General features: G+C 37.4%; 1 protein-coding gene across 1 annotated transcript in view; it reads left to right on the forward strand.

Annotated features, from left to right (window-relative positions):
• Positions 1-17,044, forward strand: part of LOC117431194 (phosphatidylinositol 3,4,5-trisphosphate-dependent Rac exchanger 1 protein-like) — a 110,856-nt gene extending 93,812 nt beyond the window's left edge. Inside the window, exons 25-40 of the mRNA XM_059003467.1 lie at positions 2,191-2,473; positions 2,773-2,979; positions 7,270-7,358; positions 7,714-7,796; positions 7,940-8,030; positions 8,136-8,264; positions 8,709-8,750; positions 10,056-10,273; positions 10,562-10,664; positions 10,792-10,935; positions 11,642-11,756; positions 12,650-12,716; positions 13,839-14,026; positions 14,673-14,775; positions 15,226-15,293; positions 15,704-17,044. Of these exons, the coding sequence (XP_058859450.1) occupies positions 2,191-2,473; positions 2,773-2,979; positions 7,270-7,358; positions 7,714-7,796; positions 7,940-8,030; positions 8,136-8,264; positions 8,709-8,750; positions 10,056-10,273; positions 10,562-10,664; positions 10,792-10,935; positions 11,642-11,756; positions 12,650-12,716; positions 13,839-14,026; positions 14,673-14,775; positions 15,226-15,293; positions 15,704-15,746 (1,973 nt within the window). The 3' untranslated portion in view covers positions 15,747-17,044. The remainder of the gene's footprint in view (positions 1-2,190; positions 2,474-2,772; positions 2,980-7,269; positions 7,359-7,713; positions 7,797-7,939; positions 8,031-8,135; positions 8,265-8,708; positions 8,751-10,055; positions 10,274-10,561; positions 10,665-10,791; positions 10,936-11,641; positions 11,757-12,649; positions 12,717-13,838; positions 14,027-14,672; positions 14,776-15,225; positions 15,294-15,703) is intronic.
• The last annotated feature ends 2,918 nt before the right edge of the window (positions 17,045-19,962 follow it).

The raw sequence follows: 19,962 nt of genomic DNA on the forward strand, positions 1-19,962 counted from the left end.
ACCAGGATGCAGAAGTGTCTATTCTGTGAACGTAAAAAATAAATTAAAAAAAAAGTTACAAATAAAAAAAAAGCGGTATAAAATAAGAGGTATAAGGAAAGTGGAATAAAGTTCATAAGAGGATAAAAAACAGGATTGTAAAGCATTGGTTAACGCTCCTTTAAGTAAACACATTTGCTAAAATATATGAGAACCAATCAGTGGCAATTAACTTCTACATCAAGTGTTTTAAAAGCTGATTTGGAAGCGAATTTTCCTCTCATCCGGGGCACTGACATTTTTACTGCTGAAAATGTCAGTGCCTCGGATGAGAGGAAAATGTGCTTCCAGTTTTAAAACACTCAATGCGGAAGTTAATTACAAAAGATAAAATAACATTGCAGTAATTCTTGTGTCTGTTGTTTTTATGAATCGTACCAAGAACTTCATTTGGTACAAACAACCCATAATTACATAAACATTGCATCTGGGAAGCAAGTGGAGGCAGATGCCACAGCCATACACTTTAATGATGATCTTACTTTCATTTCTCTCTCTCTCTCTTGGTATACTGTTTAAGTTACCTTTTCTGGGTTCCATCAGGGGAAAGTGTAAAACTAATTGTACTCACTGGAGCATATGTACCGGTCATTTACTATTCAGTGTACCGGTCATTATTTTTTAAATATTGTTTTACTGGGAATGTGATTCTTTTATTATCAAATTTCTTGGTGTACTTTACAAAATGATCAATAATCTTATACACTGAAATCTAAAAAAGAAAAAAAAGAGCACACTGCCATTTTGACAAAATACATTGACCCTAAGATTCTTCTGTTCTTCAAGTATTGTAAAAGACAAACCCCTGTTAAGAACTCTACTGCATAAGTAAAATATACATAATACATATTTCCCATTTATTTGCATTCAAAACAATCTATACTTGCTCCATAGATTTAAATGGCAAGGTTATTGAAGATACTACTTGGACAGTTTGATTTGACTCTTTGGTCTTTTTGGTTTAGTACCAGTTCATTATTACACATAGGGTTAGTTGGCTCAGCTGGTAGGAATGTCACCCTGTTTTGAGTTTTTGTAGAGCCATCCAGAATATAATTATATGGGTTTTTTTCAACTAAATGATGCAGAAGATTGCAAGTAGTTTTGTTAAAGGAACATTGCTGATTTCTACACTGTACATCTGTTTCAACAGGTGTTTGGCAAGAAACCTAGAGTCATGCGTCTATGTAGTGTAGGAAGAAATCACTAGCACACATGGGGCTGTACTAAATAGATCCAACCACTGGCAGATCTAAATGTCATCTTTAAATCTCCAAATAAGACTTACTTTGACATTTTACACATTTTTACAGACTGAAACTGTTGAATATCTTTTTATGACCTTGATTTTCAAGTTTTGCATACAAATATACACAGTTAGTTTAAAATGTTTTTTTTTTGTTTGTTTTTAATCAGCCATTTAAGTATGTAAAGGATATCTGTAATTTCATAAGCCTGCAGTTTTTGGGGAACATTGCGTTTCAGTGTGATTTTGATTCCACGTTTTTATTCAGCATTTCCCAGCTCTAATCCCCCTGCATCCTCTTGGGGGCATTTATTAAGTAGTTTATTCATTGCTATGGGCATCTAGCATGGTTATAAGAAATATTCTATTATTTGGTGCCTCTTTATAAAACTGCTTTCATTAGTGGTTCTGCAACGCTGGTCTCTGATACATATAATCAAAAAAACATAGAAATATAGACCTGCAGCTTGGATCAAAAGCTCAACTTAAAAGACTTACTTCTGAAGTAATAGGGTTAGAAACCTCATTTGTTGTGTGACCCACAGCATTAAACACTAGCAAAGAGCACTCCGTACGTCTGTGTCAATGTGAAAAGGACAGTACCCTTAAATTACCCAGTATGTGTTGGATGTCTCAAGTATTTATTAATTGGTACAAAACAGAAGACAAAAATGAGTGTTTTATTTGTTTTAAGCAGCTTAGAAACATATAAACATGCTAAATGAATACAAGGTCAATCATCTTGCCCAGCATGCCCACTGTGGAGGGCAATAGTGCTATTATGAACCATAAAAATATGTTTTTTAATGGCTCTGTGGTGAAGTTTACGATAGTAATTACCATGTGTACATATAGACTTACAGCCCACTAAGCTTCAAACTAACACAGCCTGCCTGTACTTCCAGCTAACCTGAACCCGATGTCGCACACCCAACACTGCATCACCAGCATGGCGGCCCCGTCATGGAAGTGTCAGCCGCAGGAGAACGGGCACCTGGAGCCCCACAGGGAGCAGGAGGGGAGCCTGCTGGACCTCAGCCACAATGGGGGGATGAACCTGGACGAGGGGGGGCTGAGCTTCCTCCTCAAGCAGGAGGACATGGAGACGCAAGACGCCTACATCCAGCTCTTTAACAGGATGGACATTGCCGTCAAGGAGATGAAGCAATATGTGACTCAGATAGATGTGTATGTATTTCCAAGAAGCTTAACCTAGTTCCAAAGGAAAATGTGGGAAGCAACATCACACAGGATGTGATGTACAATGCTTTCACTAATTCGTAATGGGGGAACCCATCTTGCTGCTGCCCTGCTCTCCTATCGTACGGTTCTTAGTCTTTCTCTTGCTCTCTGATGAAGCCATTTATTCTAGAAGCCTCAATGACGTTTCCTGCTACCCCGCTCTATATTTTATATTACCCTTTCTGTGAAATAGTTCTGCTTAAACTCCCTCTGTGTTTATGTATGTATTGATTTATTTAACACAGGCTCCTCTCGTCTATAACGGAGCCCAGCCAGTCTGAAGAGTGCGAGCCTCCTTCCTCAGAAGAGACCCCTCCCCAGTCGCTGGTGTCGGAGGAGGGTGACATTGACAAGACGGAGCACTGTGGTATCAAAAAGGTCTGCTTCAAAGTGTCGGAAGATGACCAGGAAGACTCAGGACATGACACCATGAGTTACAGGGACTCCTATAGGTGAGTGGCTGGACAGTGCACTGTATATATGTGTGTTTTGCCGCACCTAGAATTTTAGGATTGAGACATAATGAAAAAATTATATATATATAAAAACATCATTTAGATATTTTATTTAACATTAGTAATCAAATAAACTACAAAATGATATTGCAAAAGTCTACCGAAAGCCAAAATAGTCGTACAGTATTAGATTTTGAAATGTCACATTTTTCAGTTTGTCAGTTTTTCATTAAGTATGTGGAAAAACTACAAAGCAGTATGTAATTCAGTATGCTACCGTAACATTATTCAGCAGGTTTCATTCGACTTTATGAAGCAAAATGAGTTAATTCTATCAGGTGATTCAAAACATTTGGCCACAGCTGTAGATTAAAGGTGTGCCCAATGTTTTCAGTATCCTTTCACTGTTCCACCTACTGATGCTTAGTTATGGTAACTCTCTCTATTCCATAATGTATACAGTAAGCATAACAAACTTTGCCAAAAGGGCCATCTGTAGTCATTCCTTATCAACATTGCTGGTCTACTGGCTTCACAATCTGTACTTATTCCGCCAGTAAAATCTGACTTCAAAAATCCTTTAAAAATATAAAACCGAGGCACTTAACACCCCGTAGCTTTACTGGGTTAGCCCTCAGTGGTTTGGACTCATTTGTTGTATTCTACACTCTCTGTTTTTAATTAAGACCAACTTTTTTTTACGGTTTTCCTTTTCAGAATAAACTGTTACTTATTATTTAATTAAAAGGGACTCAGTAGCTGAAAACCACACACATGCAGTACCAGAGAAGTTTATACAATTAGCCATTTATTATACATGACCAAGCTTCCAGTTTACAATGACAGTCGTTGTGAACATGATACAGTGAAAAAAAGCCTTTCCCATACTTGTGTGCTGTCTAGCCAGTCTATGGCAGCTCCTCCAGTTGGCGTTCTAGCAGCACACAATACCACATGGTCATTGCTGTCCACACTAAGCCTGTCTGGTTTCATCAACTGGCTGCCCCCATATAACCAACTAATGACTTAAGTCAGCGTTTACCCATTGTGGATTGAATGAGTCTCTGAATTGCTGACCACACCATCTTTCAGCTTCTTGCCACATATATTAGCTGTCTGCACATTCTTCCAAACCAGCCTTTTGCCTTTGTGGCATCTGGGTGGCCTATTGAACAGTGGGCTGTGGGTTCCGTTGCTGTCCAGGTTTGGTCTGAACTTGGATCCATGTCTCGGATCAGCAGACTGTACCAGGAAGGTTATGTGAGTCCATGAAGATGTAACAAAGCAAAGATATGTCACAGCATTGCCAGCAGTATCTTGAGAACTGCTCATCCGATTTTGATTCTGCTTGGTATTGGAATTCCATGGGAATTAGTTAACACAAGTCTTTGAGGAGCATGGTGACCTCTTTAAGATTGCTTTAGGCTGCTGCTTGTTAAAAGGTGAATTATTAAAAAACAGTTTGCATGACTTTTCTTGGCATAAGAATTAAAAAAAATGATTAAATACAAAACAAATAAGTTCTTAAATTGTTTCATTGGTGTAAGGGTGATGGGCACTGTTATCAGTACAGTTCTTGGGAGAGCCTTGTTTTACTTGTACCAAGCCATTGTGGACTGTTCAGAAATGTGCCCTGGTCTGGCACAACAGGTTGGACAAAGGAATAACTTCTGTGAAGAAATGATTGCTAAAATAATCACAACTTTGTAATAACAGAGGAGAAGAAACATAACATCTCATAAGAACACTTTCTAAGTGAGGCTCTGTCCCTTCCTGTTGACTTTTCAAAACATTCAGAAAGCCAGAACATTATATTCTTAGTGAATGCTGAAATGCCAAACCATTTCTCGTAGCAATAGTAACCCCACCCCAACGCTATAAATAGTGTATTTCTGTGTCACAGTATTTCTACCCAACAACGGCATATTTGAAGTTGCTTAAATTAGGTTTTTGTTTAATTCTGTGACACAAAACACCTCATAAATAAGAAAGTACACCTTCAGGATAAGCTGTGGGTGTGGTGAGCTTAAGTTTGATTTAGAACGCATCATATGCATACCTGATTGGTCAGTATTGCTGGAGGGGGAGGGAACCTATTGCTCACCAATTGTCTAGTTAGTGGGAGTTATTTGAGTGCATTTCATTATGTTTTATTTTAATTTGCCTCTAATGGCAATGATAATTTGCCACTAATGGTATATTCAGATCTTTGTCTAGCACAGATTCTTGATACTAGACCCAGGGATGTATATTCAGTTTTCTGCCATTTACCCCCAGTTGTTAAATTTGACAATTTTAATTTATTACTCCTTCTGGTGTAATAAAAATAAGAAAAGTCATAGATAGTTTGACATCATGAATTGCAGTATCCCGTGGTGATACTCTTCTTTTAACTAGGATGAGCAGTGGGTTTTGCAGTTATTTTAATCTATATTAAACTCATATGCACATTAGCACAGTTTAGCCACAGTACATGTTTTGTAGAAACAGATGGTAATGAATATTTTCTAAATGTGGGTATTTAAATTAGACCCCAGGGGGTTGTCAGTTGAAAAGCATTTAAAATGATATAGTGCATTTTTTATTAGAAATCCTAAATTAGCACTCATAAAATCCGCTGGGCTGGCAGAGTGCTGAAAATGACTGGCACTTGTCTCTGCTCTCCCAGAATACAGTACTGGAATCTTTTAGGGGATACATAATGCCTGTGTGGATAAACAGCTATGCACTTGTCCCCTTTATGGCAACCAAATGTGCACATCAAAGTGCAGTCTGAAACAGTGTGGATAATGTTTATTTTCATATCCTTTGGGTAACATTCCTGTGGTGCTGTTTTCAGCTCCTGCTATGTCAATGTGGTTTGAATCAGGGACTTTAACAAGCTGCAGTGTACTCTGCTGCCCTCTGGGGGCAAACCTTGAGAAACACATGCCTGTTACCACAGGATTACTTTAACTGGAAAGTATTATTATGTAATGCTACTGGCTCAATTGAGAATTTTTTTTTTGTTGTTTTTTAAGAAATAACAAAGGTAGCTTTTTTTAATTATTAGTGCAGAAAAGAAGGGTGCGTAACTACAGCACAGAAGCTTTGTTAATCTCATTTAAACCCAGGGGTTTGTTCTCCCCATTTTTACCTGTATAAGCTTTACTCCTACTGTTCTGTTATCTGCTTAGAACAAGCACCTGATGTTAAATTAATATGAATGGATGTCATAGGCACAACATTCAATGTATACAAATCTGTTCCAGTAACAAATACATTTTCTGACTTTAACATAGTTTTTCAAAAGTAGCACTCCCACATTAGTGCATTGTTTAAAAGTTCAATTTATAAGCGTAATGTCCTTGGCAAGAACAAGCTGGGGGTTGGCGGGTGTTGTTTGGTGTGTGCATCCTATAATATACTGGACAATTTGTCCTGCAGTCTGGGCTGCCAAACAAATAAACGAAATGCCTGCCCCCACACTAATACTGGAGAGGCGGTAGGCGTGAATGAACCAGAAACAACAGGTTATTAATAGCAGCGTTGCAGGAACGAGCCATATAAACTGCTGTGAGTTATCAGCCCCTTTCTTTTTTCAATACCTCAATACCTCAATATCTTTTTTCAATACCTAGTGTCCTAACTAAGAAACAAACTAATTGCAGGTTTAATACATTGTTGTATTGGTTCATTACACACAATGGTTGGAGTTTAAGAGGTGAATTCGTCTTTATAGGTTACTGGGTAGCTGCAAATGTAAAGGAAATGTAAGGGTAGAACCAGCACACTGTTAGTGTCTGTGATTGTGTACAGAACGGGTGTGGCATATAGAAAGCTATATGTGTGGCGAGACTGAAACAGAAGTGATACTGGACAATCCTGCAATGCCCATGTAACTTTTAGACCCACTTTGCTATATTTAGGCTATGCAAGTTTGAATTTCTCACGGGAGACACACATCTAAAATGACAAGCTGGTCAGGTTCCATTTCTCGTAGATACAGTACACAACTTGTTTACAACATATCATTAACTCTCTCTGGTTTGCTCTGGAGGCGTGGATAGCAGGGGAAAAAACAGTACATTTTCCCAATTTAGCTACTGAAGAAAAAAAACATCAAAGCTGAATGGTTCTATAATTGAAATGTGTAAAAACAACTTTTAAAAGTGTACACACGCTGAACTCCCATAACTTCCACGAATGTTTTCTCACAAGACACAGACCTAGAATCATATTTAAGGTCAAGTAAAAGGAAGCCTCCTTGTTGGTTGTGTAACAGTCCTTTTTTGTTGTGTGTTTCAGTGAATGCAATAGTAACCGGGACTCGGTCCTGTCCTATACCAGTGTCCGGAGTAACAGCTCCTACCTGGGCAGTGATGAAATGGGATCAGGTAAGCTGTGCACTGTGTGAGGGTAGCATGGAAATGTATTATCTCATTGATAATCAATGATCTGTTCCCCAGGGGTACAACAGCATCAAAACCCTGGTAACCCCTCCACCCCCGAGAATTCTACTCCCAGGATTCTTTGACATGAATTATTAAAAAGAGTACATGTAAATATCTCTAATAGTAAATAGTTGTATACATTTTATACATTTGACAATATTCCTCATGATTATTATAGAATGAACACTCAGTTCTAGATAGTTTTTTGGGCAGGATGATATAAAATGGGGGTTCTTGTAAATGGATAAATGGATCTGTGCAGTTGTAAATGGATTGTGTTTTTTGTTTTTTTTCCCAGGAGACGAGCTGCCTTGCGATATGAGAATACCCTGCGACAAGCAGGACAAGTTGCATGGCTGTCTCGAACACCTATTTAACCAGGTAGAGGACTATTAGTAGGAATACCATTTATTATCGAGGTTTCTTTTTTACTCTGAAGCAGCAAACTATAAACAGTCAAAGAAAGAACATATTTATTTCGTTTTTCTGGTTTTGATCCAAGCTGTCGTCTTAACCCTTTGCAGGTAGATTCCATTAACTCTCTTCTCAAAGGAGCTGTCATGAGCAAGGCTTTCGAGGAAACCAAGCACTTCCCAATGGACTACAGTTTGCAAGGTATTGAAGTCTGGTATCTGCTGTATGTATCCTTAGTCAATTCAAACCGGTGGATGTACACAATTTGAAGCCAGCAGTTGTGTTCATAGCCCCTCCCCTTTTCAGAATTCCGTCACACCGAGGACTGGACGATACACTGCCGTGGTATGATCCACAAGAACATTCAGGAGGACCCGTGGAACCTGCCCAACTCCATCAAGACACTGGTGGAGAATTTACAGAGGTTTGTGGAAGGTGAGTCTACAGTGGTACAACCCATGATTCATATCTACTGGAAACTATGCAAATGGAGATGGTTAGATTCATGTTTGTATTCAAAGTGGATTCCAACCAGTTACCAAAAGGATCTTGTGTGCCAGTGAAGCGGCATATGCAATTGACTGTGAATTTATGTTTTAAAGAATGTATTTCATCTGTGACATTATTTCAAAGATGCAGAGCAATACATGTATAATACAACATAATACAATAGCTGTCTGGAAAATGGTCAAAACGTATATTTTGTTTTATGATGCATCATGCTTAATGTAAAGCCTAGATTTGCTTCATTTTCTACTTGCTTTCCTACTCTACTTTTTCAGTTTAATCACTGCATCGACCTGTTTCAGAGCATGGTTTATGCTTACTGCTTAAGAGATCTATTCAGAAATAATGAGTAACCTTTTTCTTTATTAACAGATGGAAAGAATCAGCTGCTGCTGGCTCTGTTGAAATGCACAGGTAATTACGATGAAGCCTTTTATATATTGATCAAATCTGCACACTAGCTGTCAAAATGCGAAGAGATGGGAAAGTCAATTGAAGCCCAGCAGAGCTGGAATAATGATACAGGCCTATATAGTACAGTCAAATCGACTTAAAACAGCCGTTAACAGTCCATTAACAGGTCTTCCTTGGCTGGCTTTGTCAGGTAATGGGCATCGTAACTAGAGTGTAAGAAAAAGGCACTCATCACTCATCTGGAATTATGTAGATTGAGTTGCAGTTGCATTTTGCTTTAGCCAGGGAAATAAGTGTGACTGGGGAAAAAAGCTTTTTTATTTTTAAAATAATCTTTAACTTTGTAAAACAACCCTCAAGTTATATACAGTACTGTATTGTGATTTTTCTTTCTGTCAATTCTACACCCTAAGCACCGTGACATTTCAAAGCACAGACGGGTGTGGTGTTTATTTTAATCCACATTCCTCTTCTTGGTGACATGTACTGTAATTTTGTCCGCCCAAGTTTATTTGTCCAGGCCTTCCTCATGCTGAATTAAAGGCTGATCCAGGACTTGATAAAAAAGGACATATGGAAACTATAAATAACCTGGTTTGAGGCTCACCCAACAGCGACGTTTTACTCAAATCCGATTCACAAAACACATACCCAATACGTTACCTAGCAATTCTGACTGCAGATAATACTGATGCTCAGTGTAATCCACTTTGAAAAATAATTATTTTTACAGACATCAAGTTTAAGGTGTAGTGGCCCATGCAATTTTCAGAATAGTTTTCAGATATTTTAGTCATTTTTTTATGTATTGAGCCCTGCCCAGTGTTAAAATACGAGCGCTGTTTTCTTGTGCTGTAACAGAGCGTGTTGCAGCAGTAGCATAAATGGAACTGTTTGACTTCTGAAAGGATAATATTTTCAAGAAGAAAGAAACCCTAATAGACCTTTTCTGGTAATGTAAGTGCTTGTTTCTGACCAGAGTACTACGGTAAACATGGACAGCGTAGTGGTACCTGTACACACTAAAACAGATATCAAGAAGTAACTGGGACCAGGGGGTGTTCGGATAATATTAGACTTTCCAAATCCAAGAAACCTACAAAAAATCCCTGCCCCCCTTTTAATTTGAATACAAAATACCCAGTACTGCGCTGTATTGTAAATACCGGAGACTGAGGGCTGAATAACATCTATCTATGACAACAAGGCTGGATAATCTAGGTCTTACTGTAATGTATTTGGTGAAGCTATCAGAATGGGAAATCCTCACCCATTGTAATCTCTGTACTTCCTCCCCCCATTCAGACACAGACCTGCAGCTGCGTCGGGACGGGATTTTCTGTCAGAGTCTGGTGGGCGCAGTCTGCACCCTGTCTGAACAGCTGCTCGCCGCGCTCAACTTCCGCTACAACAACAGCGGGGAGTACGAGGAGGAGAGCAAGGAGGTCAGCAAGAAGTGGCTGGAGCAGATCGCTGCCATCGGAGTGCTCCTCAACTTCCAGTCCATGCTGTCCCCTCATGTGGTAAGCGCTGCACCAGCCCTCATCCATTTCACAATGTGTGCTTTCATTTATCCTGGATGCTCCATGCAGTTTTATTGTAGTAATTAAAGCACTTGTGGTAACTCGAACAAAGCTGCTGTTACTAGCTAATAAATTGGCATGTCATTCGATACAATATCATTAATGATGGTTAAATCACGTATTTCAAAGGTAATTAGGATAGACTTCTTTACTCATGTTTAACAGTTAACCTAATTAAGCCCAGTAGATCTAGGCAAACACCTAATTGAATGCTTCTGTTGTTAATAGAAGGAAGAGCGCACCATGCTTGAGGATACCAAGACTGCCCTGCTGGACTTGGATAAAGTTACTGTTTACTTCCGGCAACTTGAAGATGAATGCCTTGTTGCAAGTAAGACTTCTCTTCCTGCAATATGTTAACTGTAACTATCAATAAGTGAGTTGGACTATGGACTCCCACAGTATATTAGGGTGCCTCTTTCCAGATCTCTAACCTGTTTTGTTCTCTCGCTCTCCAGACACATCCATCTATTATCATGTGGAAGGAAGCAGACAGTCTCTGAAAATCACCCTGTATCTTGACAGCTGCCATTTCTCAGAGCTGCCCACCAAGTTTAAGAACGGAGGCAGCTTGAAACTGCACACCGTACTGTTTACAAGAGGTGGGTCTGAACAAGTGAATTGCATTGAATACCTGCAAGAAAAATGTTGCTGAAAGTCACGTGGAGTGGTAAGGTGGATCTGAACCAGCCTGTTTCTGACAGTCTCCCTCTAGTGGTTAATAACAGCCACTGAACCTTGTGCAAAACAAGTACAAAGAGGAATAAGCTAAACTTAAAATATATATATATATATATATTTGCATGTTTTATACCATTACATTTTTCTTTTAACCTTTTTGGGTAACTACTGAGTAATGCATATATCAGGTTACTGAACTAAATGTATACTATTATTACAAAGTAGGGGTTAATAATAATAATAATAATAATAATAATAATAATAATAATAATAATAATAATAATAAATAAACCATTAGAACATCACAGTAACCTGATAATTTATTGCAGTATACTCTTGTATTATATTTGAGGGAGATAATATCATTGCTGTCATGCATACAACATGCATGTTTCCATAGTTACTTACTGTAAGCAATAAGAGCCAGCACACAGTGAAATGAACAAGGAATTTGGACCAGTATGCTAATTAACACGGTCCATACCCCCTAAAACTCCCCAATGTGACATTACCAGTATTGGGCCAAAAACAACATAAGATACAGAAATGTTACATTATTTGTGTTCTTTGATTTTAATTCAGCTGTACGCAGATTTAAACAGGTTTTGCATTTCTTCTTTTCCATAGCGCTGGAAAAACAAGAGAGCCCAGTTTACCAAGACAGTGTCCCTGTGGAAGAGTTTCAGCAGCAGATCAACACAGCCTCCCTGGAGAAGGTCAAATCTTACTATCGGAAACTCAGGTAAGACTGTGAGGATGCAAAATTCTATGAGTGAACTCAGCAGTTCCCAGTACTTCTACCTTTTCAATGTAAACATCTCAGTACTCACAATTTTCATTGACAGGAATGACTGACCCACTGTTGGGTGAAAAACTGGAACTTGATTTGCTGGAAAACCTAGTGTGATGTTTTATCTTTTGCCAGCAGGGGTCGATGTGGGCAGTGTAATTTGAATATGTGTTTGAGTTAACTGTATTAAAATTGAGAAACTACAGTCCTCTACGGTGTTCCCTACTTGACACTAGCCTGTCTTTAAATACCTGTATACATTCTTGATTGGTTGAATTCTCAATGTGGTATGTGTTTGTTTTCTTACAGTATTTCAGTTTTCAATACACCTGACCCACTGAACTCTTTCAATTGTACCAGTAGGTTATGTATGAACTGTAATGAAAGAGAACCTGTGATAACATTGCTCTCATCTTCAAAGCTGCTCCTTCTTAAGTACAGTTGGAGATTATTATAATTCTGGAAGCAGCACTGAACCATTTAACAGTATCTTATTAACTCTTTGCTTTAACCATTGCTGACCATCAAGATTATATCTCCTTAACTGGGACAGAGATGTAACAGAGGCTTCGACTCCACAGTTATACATGTATCTAGTTATTTACTACTTCGGTGGGAATGTGCACTGTATGTCGCTGTATGTTCAACCCCAGTTAGATCAGTATATTGGTTAGACTAGTGAACTAAGCCCTGCTCCAGTGATATCAAATACTTGACTGATTGGGTTAAATGAGATCCACTTAAAGGTTTTCTGCTCAATGGACAGTTTCAAGAGTGAACTTGAAATAAGGTTCATTTAATAGAACCATTTAACAAATTCATTGTTCTTTTTGATCTTTTTTTAGGGCATTTTACCTGGAGAGATCCAACTTGCCTACAGACTCCAGCACCACTGCTGTAAAAATCGACCAGGTAAGCAGCATTGCTAAGCAGCCGAACAGGATTCTTTGTTGGCTGACTGGAACGTATGGATTGTTTTTACAGCACAGCTAGAAGAGGTTGTACCTAGGCTACTGTGGTATGATCAAATGCAAAATCCATTTAGTTGGCGTGAAAGCAATGTTTATTTTGCCTTTAATGCTTGTACTACAAGCCAGGCTAAATCAGAGCTGTCAAATTACAACCATCTGAAAAACAGCCAATAAAGATTCTCGGAAAATAGTTACTCTTGCACTCTCGATGCAGCATGACTGGCAGCAGTGTGGAGTAGTGGTTAGGGCTCTGGATTCTTGACCGGAGGATCGTGGGTTCAATCCCTGGTAGGGGACACTGCTGCTGTACCCTTGAGCAAGGTACTTTACCAAGATTGCTCCAGTAAAAACCCAACTGTATAAATGGGTAATTGTATGTAAAAAAAAATAATGTGATATGTTGTAACAATTGTAAGTCGCCCTGGATAAGGGTGTCTGCTAAGAAATAAATAATAATAATAATAATGACTGTTTGTGTATAGTGAACCAGTTCTATATCTGCAATGAAGTACTGCAGTCTCTGCCAGCATTGCATTTTGTTGTTTATCATTCTTACAGGGCTGTGAATTTCTCTTTTTAAGCAGTTTACAATGTTCACATGTTTTGTCGTCTTTCTTTTTTTTTTTTTACTTTTTCAATTCAGTTTTTTTTTATTGCCAAATAGTTTATAATTCAAATTAAAGCCTATATTAAATTGCCTTTTCCATCTCTGAAAAAAATATATATTTTAGTTGAAAGGTGCCAATTTTAAACCTTTCTTGACACTTGTATGTTGTTTTACAAAGCTTTCAAAATCTATAAAGAGTAAAATCTGGAATCCTAATGTAATCTTAGAATTGACCACAAGGTGGCAAAATAGGATAAGAAATTGAGACAAATTTCTTTATAGCTTATTTATAGCTACATAGTGGACAAATTGCATAAGCATATTATGTGCGTATTTTATTATTTATTTATAAATATATAATTACATTTTCCAACCATATTTTTATAAAGCATTGCCTATTACCAGAGTAGTAATTCTAATATACTGTATTTCTGTATTATCTGATTTATCCACTAGCTTCTCCGTCCACTGAATGCATTGGATGATCTGTGCAGACTGATGCAGTCCTTGGTGATCACAAAGCCTGGGTCTTCAGGAAACTCAAGCTGCCATCCATCTGGAGCCAGTCTGCTCCCTGTTTCTTCGGAGCTCTGCAATCGGCTGGGTGCCTGTCACATTGCCATGTGTGCCACCGGAATGCAGAGGTACCAGAACACAGAGCTGGAAATGTCGTGTTTAACCTTGTACTCCTGCAGAACAGTGTGTGCCTGTTTGACTAGCTCAGTAATGTAAGAGATAGCACTTCACAGGTACGATGTGGGAGCTGGAATGCTTTCTGACAGTCTTTTTATATAGCAGAGCAGGGGCTGCTAAACTCTCTTGACTCACAGCCTCCAATGGCATTAGGCATCCTGGCTGAGTTGTGTTGTGGTTTGATCCCCTTGCAATCGGCCCTTTTTAGTATATAGTGATGCTTGCTATTAGCAAGGCACTACAGCTATAGAAAATACACCAATATAGTAAGTGACCCCAAGCACCTAACACAGAGGCATTCATGGAAATAGACAGATCCCCTAGCCTGGGGTACATTGCTTTAGGAGCCCCAGGCCTCCATTTTGAGAACCACTGTAAGGGAGTGCACAAAAGCTATACCCCAATATAGTAAACTGACAGCACATTTTTATGTGAAAGTAAACAATTGCAATTGAAAAGTACTTTGCAGGTGCTTTATGTACACTGAACTAAGGCACTACCCAGACAATATATGATTGCATTCCCCTGCTTGTACCACAAAACTGAACATGTTACGTAAGTTAATAATCTTTTTTTGTTTGTTTGTTTTCACTTTAGGTGCACTCTAAGTACGTCCCTGGAACAAGCAATTATATTGGCACGAAATCATGGGCTGTTACCTCGATGTATAATGCAAGCAACAGATATCATGAGGAAGCAGGTAATTTAGATCTCTGTCTATGTGTGTGTGTGTGTGTGTGTGTGTGTGTGTGTGTATATGTGTGTATATATATATATATATATATATATATATATATATATATAGGCTCATACATATGCCTCCAGCATAGCGTCATTATTCAGATAACTGCATGCTGGCTTGTGAATATTACCTCAGGTACTCTGTGCTATAAAGTGTGGCTTTATATCACTTATATGTATAGCCAAGCCTGAGTAGTTTATACACCACAATAACTGTCTGTCTTGCAAATTACAGTTGGTATTTCTGAATGCGTTCAGTTGTCGGCTCCACAGAGCCTTGTGTGTAAATAGGAAATTGCAAATTCAGTGTGCTGTAGCCAAGCTTAGGTTATTCATACACCTGCATGATTTAAAAATTACTGCACAACATAGAAAACTTGAGTGATGAGTGATACTTTTGTTTCAACAGGGGACAAGAGTTGAAATATCTGCAAAGAATTTAAAGGTGATGGATCAAATGCCACCCACTGCACCACGGTAACTATTTATTTGATGTTCTTTTCTTGTTTGTTTTTTTACCGTACTCTGTGTGCGTTACAGTCAAAATGAATAAAACCCCAACTCAACTATTTAGTTATCCGGCTGACTTCAAATAGGCAGGAAAACAACCTATATCATACTTGTGTGCCATTCACACATCTTTGAATTAAATACACCTCTTTTAACCATACCTGTGCGGCTATAACTAATCATTATGTATTTAAAAACCTGCTCTGGCAGTCGCTACAAGTCTTGAATGAAATATAATCTGTGGCCAGTAACACTTTAATACACCAAATTTCGGTAGGGTTCGGCGCTTGGGTTTCAGTTTCAGGTACATATTTACACCACTTTTTGAGTGATGTTTGTAAACTCATCATGTTGTTTTATTTCTCCTTTTGTTTCAGGCTTTTCAAGTTATGCCTGCCGCCCACAGATGGAGATCTATGAGGAACCTAAATATTTAGGTGACGCGACCGCACTGCAAACCATTTCATGGCTCTCATGTGACAGACAATTTTGGCATAAGGACTTTGAAGAAAGGAGCGGATTATCTTTAAAATGAGCACCTTTGCACACAATGCAACGTAGTGATTGATTTCTACCACTGTACATGGAGAGAACTTCAACTCTTTCTAAAGGCAGTTTGCTACAGCAGCAAACCACCATCCACCAACTCTTTACTTTCATGGGAACATTTTGAAGGCAAGCAAAAGCTACAGCATTTTTAGAGGACAGCAAATACATTGTTCTCTGACCTCAAATGCCTCGGTTCTGCTAGAGCATCATTTTGCTGGTTTAGAAAATGACGAGTGTTATGTATTTAGTTGGATTTAGCATTAACTGGCCTTCAACCACAATGCCTCTGTACTGCAGAAATCATCATTTTTTTTGCATGCAGGTACAAGAATTATAACTGGAATATACGGGGGAACAAAATCATCAATTTGATGATACTGCCATACAGGAACAGCGTGACCTGGCGCATTTACATTGTAATCTAGCATTGCATTGCTAAAACATGCTATTTACTGATTTTGTTTGGAGCATACTGCAGATATATATAAAGTGCCAAGCATGACTCAGTCTGCACTGGAAACATTTCAGTCTACTTATTTTGAAGTATTCTTATGTATTTATTGTATATTAATATAACTTGCTAGGCGCTTATTTTTATTATTATTATTATTATTATTATTATTATTATTATTATTATTATTATTATTATTATTATAGTTGTTGTTGTTGTTGCTGTTGTTTCAGTAGGTTAAATGAAAGAAATAACCAGTATATAACATTCCAAAAACCCAAGTTTTTATTTCTGGAATTCTACATTGTGGAGCAGTGATGGTGTTTGGAAGTTGCAGTTGGTTTGTTAAAAGGAAAGTAGTCAAGGTAGCAGATGATTGTTACTATGCTGCAATGTCATTTCCTTACTGCTTATTATCAGCTAGCTTTCATCCCTCTTCAGAGGTGTAAACAGTGTTGTGCTTCTGAGCACTTGTGTGCTTTGACTAGCTAATCTGTTGGAGATGACCATTTTTAAGGGTTATTTTTTATTTGGACTATTTTACTCTGTATAAATCTCAAATAAAAAAAAAGTACTGTTTTTTTTTTTTTAATGAAGAGCCCACTTAATAGATTACAAATCTGATTTCCAAGGAAGACATGAAGGTCTTTACTGTATTTTAAATGTCTTATGTTTGTTTATGTACATTTTTATCATTAAAGAGATTTTATTTGTGTCAGTGGGACCAACATATATAATTAATATATGCTTTCAAAGCAGAGGAAGGCATCTATATAAGTTAAGAAGCATTACTTTTCATAATGAAGGTGTGGCATATTTAAAGCATTTGTGATACATTTATAATAATGTTGTACATCTGAACTATATTAATCGCAAGGTGAAGTGTTTTTTTAAGTGGCAGAAAGAATGCAGATTGCTGTTAAAGTTATCCACTGTTATAAATGAAAGATCATACACCTATATACAGGACGAATCTGGAGTTAGTGCAGGAGATATTTGTTTACACAATTGGTTGCTTTCAAAACAAAATAAACCGTGGAATATCAGTAAATTGCTTGGGCACCGTTTGACTCTGTCTGGTATCCAACTGAAATGTGAACATCTGGTCACGATTCCAACCTAGGGTAGGTGGAACGAATTCCAAAAACAATCAAGCTTAGAGTACAGTATAATACCCGTCTGGGATGCCTTCTGATTCAGTCTGATGTCAGCTAGAAAATGAGACCAATCCAGCGGCTGTAGGAATCTTTGTGATTCGGGTTATAAACATCTACCATAAGGGAGAGTGAACATTTAAACTCTAAAAAAAAAAAAAAAAAAAAAAAAAATGCCTGAAAATGCATTAAAGCCATACCGTGCTAAATGAAGCAGTTACGGGAGTAGATGTTCAGATGTTACTTGATCATTGTCTGTACTGTCAATGGGTATTATTACCATTTAGTTATTTAAAAATATTTACATTATTCCATGTCCCTGTGTGCCTTACATTACATTTAGGCTTATATGGGATTATTACATAACCGTGTACCAATTTTTAAACAAGGCCATTTTGTATTTAGTTTATGCATTTTTTTGTTTTGTTTTGTTTTGTTCCTTTATGAACGTCACCAAATGTGAGGTAATTTTAACATATTACATTGCCTGTTTTACATATTTTATCTCATGTGAGTATTAGAAACTATAGAAACTTGAGAATTCAAGCAACATATTTGTTTTATTGTATTTTTTTTTTTTTTAATAATGTCACAATATGTCTCACCAGCTTGTTAGCTTAGATTTAATTGCACATTTAAAAAGAAATATTGTGTTGGAGGAGTTTTAACCCCTAAGTAAAGTAGATGCATTTTAAACCAAGATTATCTACATACATAATTTAAAAATAGCCAAGAATCTATATAATCTATTACTGAAATAAATCCCAAGCTCTCCTCCTGATTTGTCTCTTAATAACTAAGTATGTTGAAGTTAGCAATACTAAAAGAACCTTACATTGAATAAATGAGCAGTATTCTTTCTAAAAAGGGCAACAGAAAAGAGCAGTCAAGAATGTTTGTAGAGCAGTGGAGATATGAAATTGCAGTAATTGGACAAATCCATTAGGCTCCATTCAGTATCCTATTCACAGAACATGCAAATCATTAGGCATTGTGTTGCACAAGAAAGTATGCCTCTTGGATAATGGTTGTTACTTGGCAATGACAGGTGGTGAAGGGTTAATATTTATCTGGTGCCCATTTCTCTCTCTTCTGCTAAATGATCATGAGTAATACCGCTGTATGTTTTTTCTTTATTAAAATGTATTGCAATTTCTAGGAATTGGTTTGATATTATATGCAAACTACCAATTTTGCAAAGTTTGTAAATAGTACTACGAAGGCCAGTTATTGATCATGAGCTTGGATATTTAATGGTTACTATAATATAATCAAGGCAATGGTATTGCTTTGATAGAGGTTTGAAAGCTAACATGTAATGTATGACAATCATGTTGTTTCACTGTTCTTCACTGTACAGAAAAAACAAAACCTAGTTCAAATTGAATTCCTCTTTCATCCAGTGCAGTACCCAACTACAAAGCAGAAGGGACACAATTACTTTTCTTTATTAACAATTTTTTGCTAGACAGTTCAAGTCACTGCACAATAATACACATGTTAAGGCAAGCATTCTCACTTGCAGTAGTTGAAGGAGTTCACTATTTAAAAGTCACAGGTTTCTGGTTTAATCTAATGAAAGATAGAGTAGATTAGAGCACATCAATGTTTTCATCTTGGGTGCTTTTCTGAAAATGACCTGGAGGAAGTGGGAAAGACACAGTGACTTGAGGGAAACAAATCATTCAGTAGATTTGTGAAGCATTCAGATGAATGAAGCACATTGTCAGTGTTGTACGGTATTGATCAGAGGTGTAGATACCTAGTCTTAACCTTCAGAAAATAATATTGTCTTTGTTTTGGACATTGAAACTGCAGGTGATTTCTTAACATTGATCAGCATACAGTGTGGTTCACCAGCATTGCTAGAAAGGATCATTGTAATCATTTAAAAAATTAATTTAATTAAATACAAATGGATGTTTGCTGTTAATTCAGTGTCAAAACCCCACATTACCAGTTTACTTCTCACACTGCAATTTAAACATCTATAGCCATGTCATTTAAAACATGAATGTGTATAAAAATACAATAGTAATTCATTGTTACCAGTGTAGAAGTGCCATGTTGTAAATCAAGGGATAGACAACCCTATTGCATGTTATAACACTGTATATTGCTTTGACCTGTTTCTGACAAGGGTTATGCTTACAACGCCACATTTCATAACACAGTTATAGATCCATATTAATTGTTCATAACAGATCCTTAATCTGAAGTGGTAACCGATATGTGATACATTTAGAGTTGTCGCTAGATGTGTACTATAATACTTCAACAGTACAGTATGGGGAAAGTTGGGACTATGTAAATAAATATGCCCTTAATTTAATTTAGACGTCCCTTTGTCCTGTTCATTATGTAGGGAAAAATGACAGACAAATTGGTTTTTGGTCAAAAACACTTTATATAAAAGAAAGGCATACCCCAATACAATCATATAGACATTGTTTACAAGTTGCAGAACATGAGTTTTAGACAA

Source organism: Acipenser ruthenus, chromosome 29 (genome assembly GCF_902713425.1).
Source record: "Acipenser ruthenus chromosome 29, fAciRut3.2 maternal haplotype, whole genome shotgun sequence".
Taxonomy (NCBI): Eukaryota; Metazoa; Chordata; class Actinopteri; order Acipenseriformes; family Acipenseridae; genus Acipenser; species Acipenser ruthenus.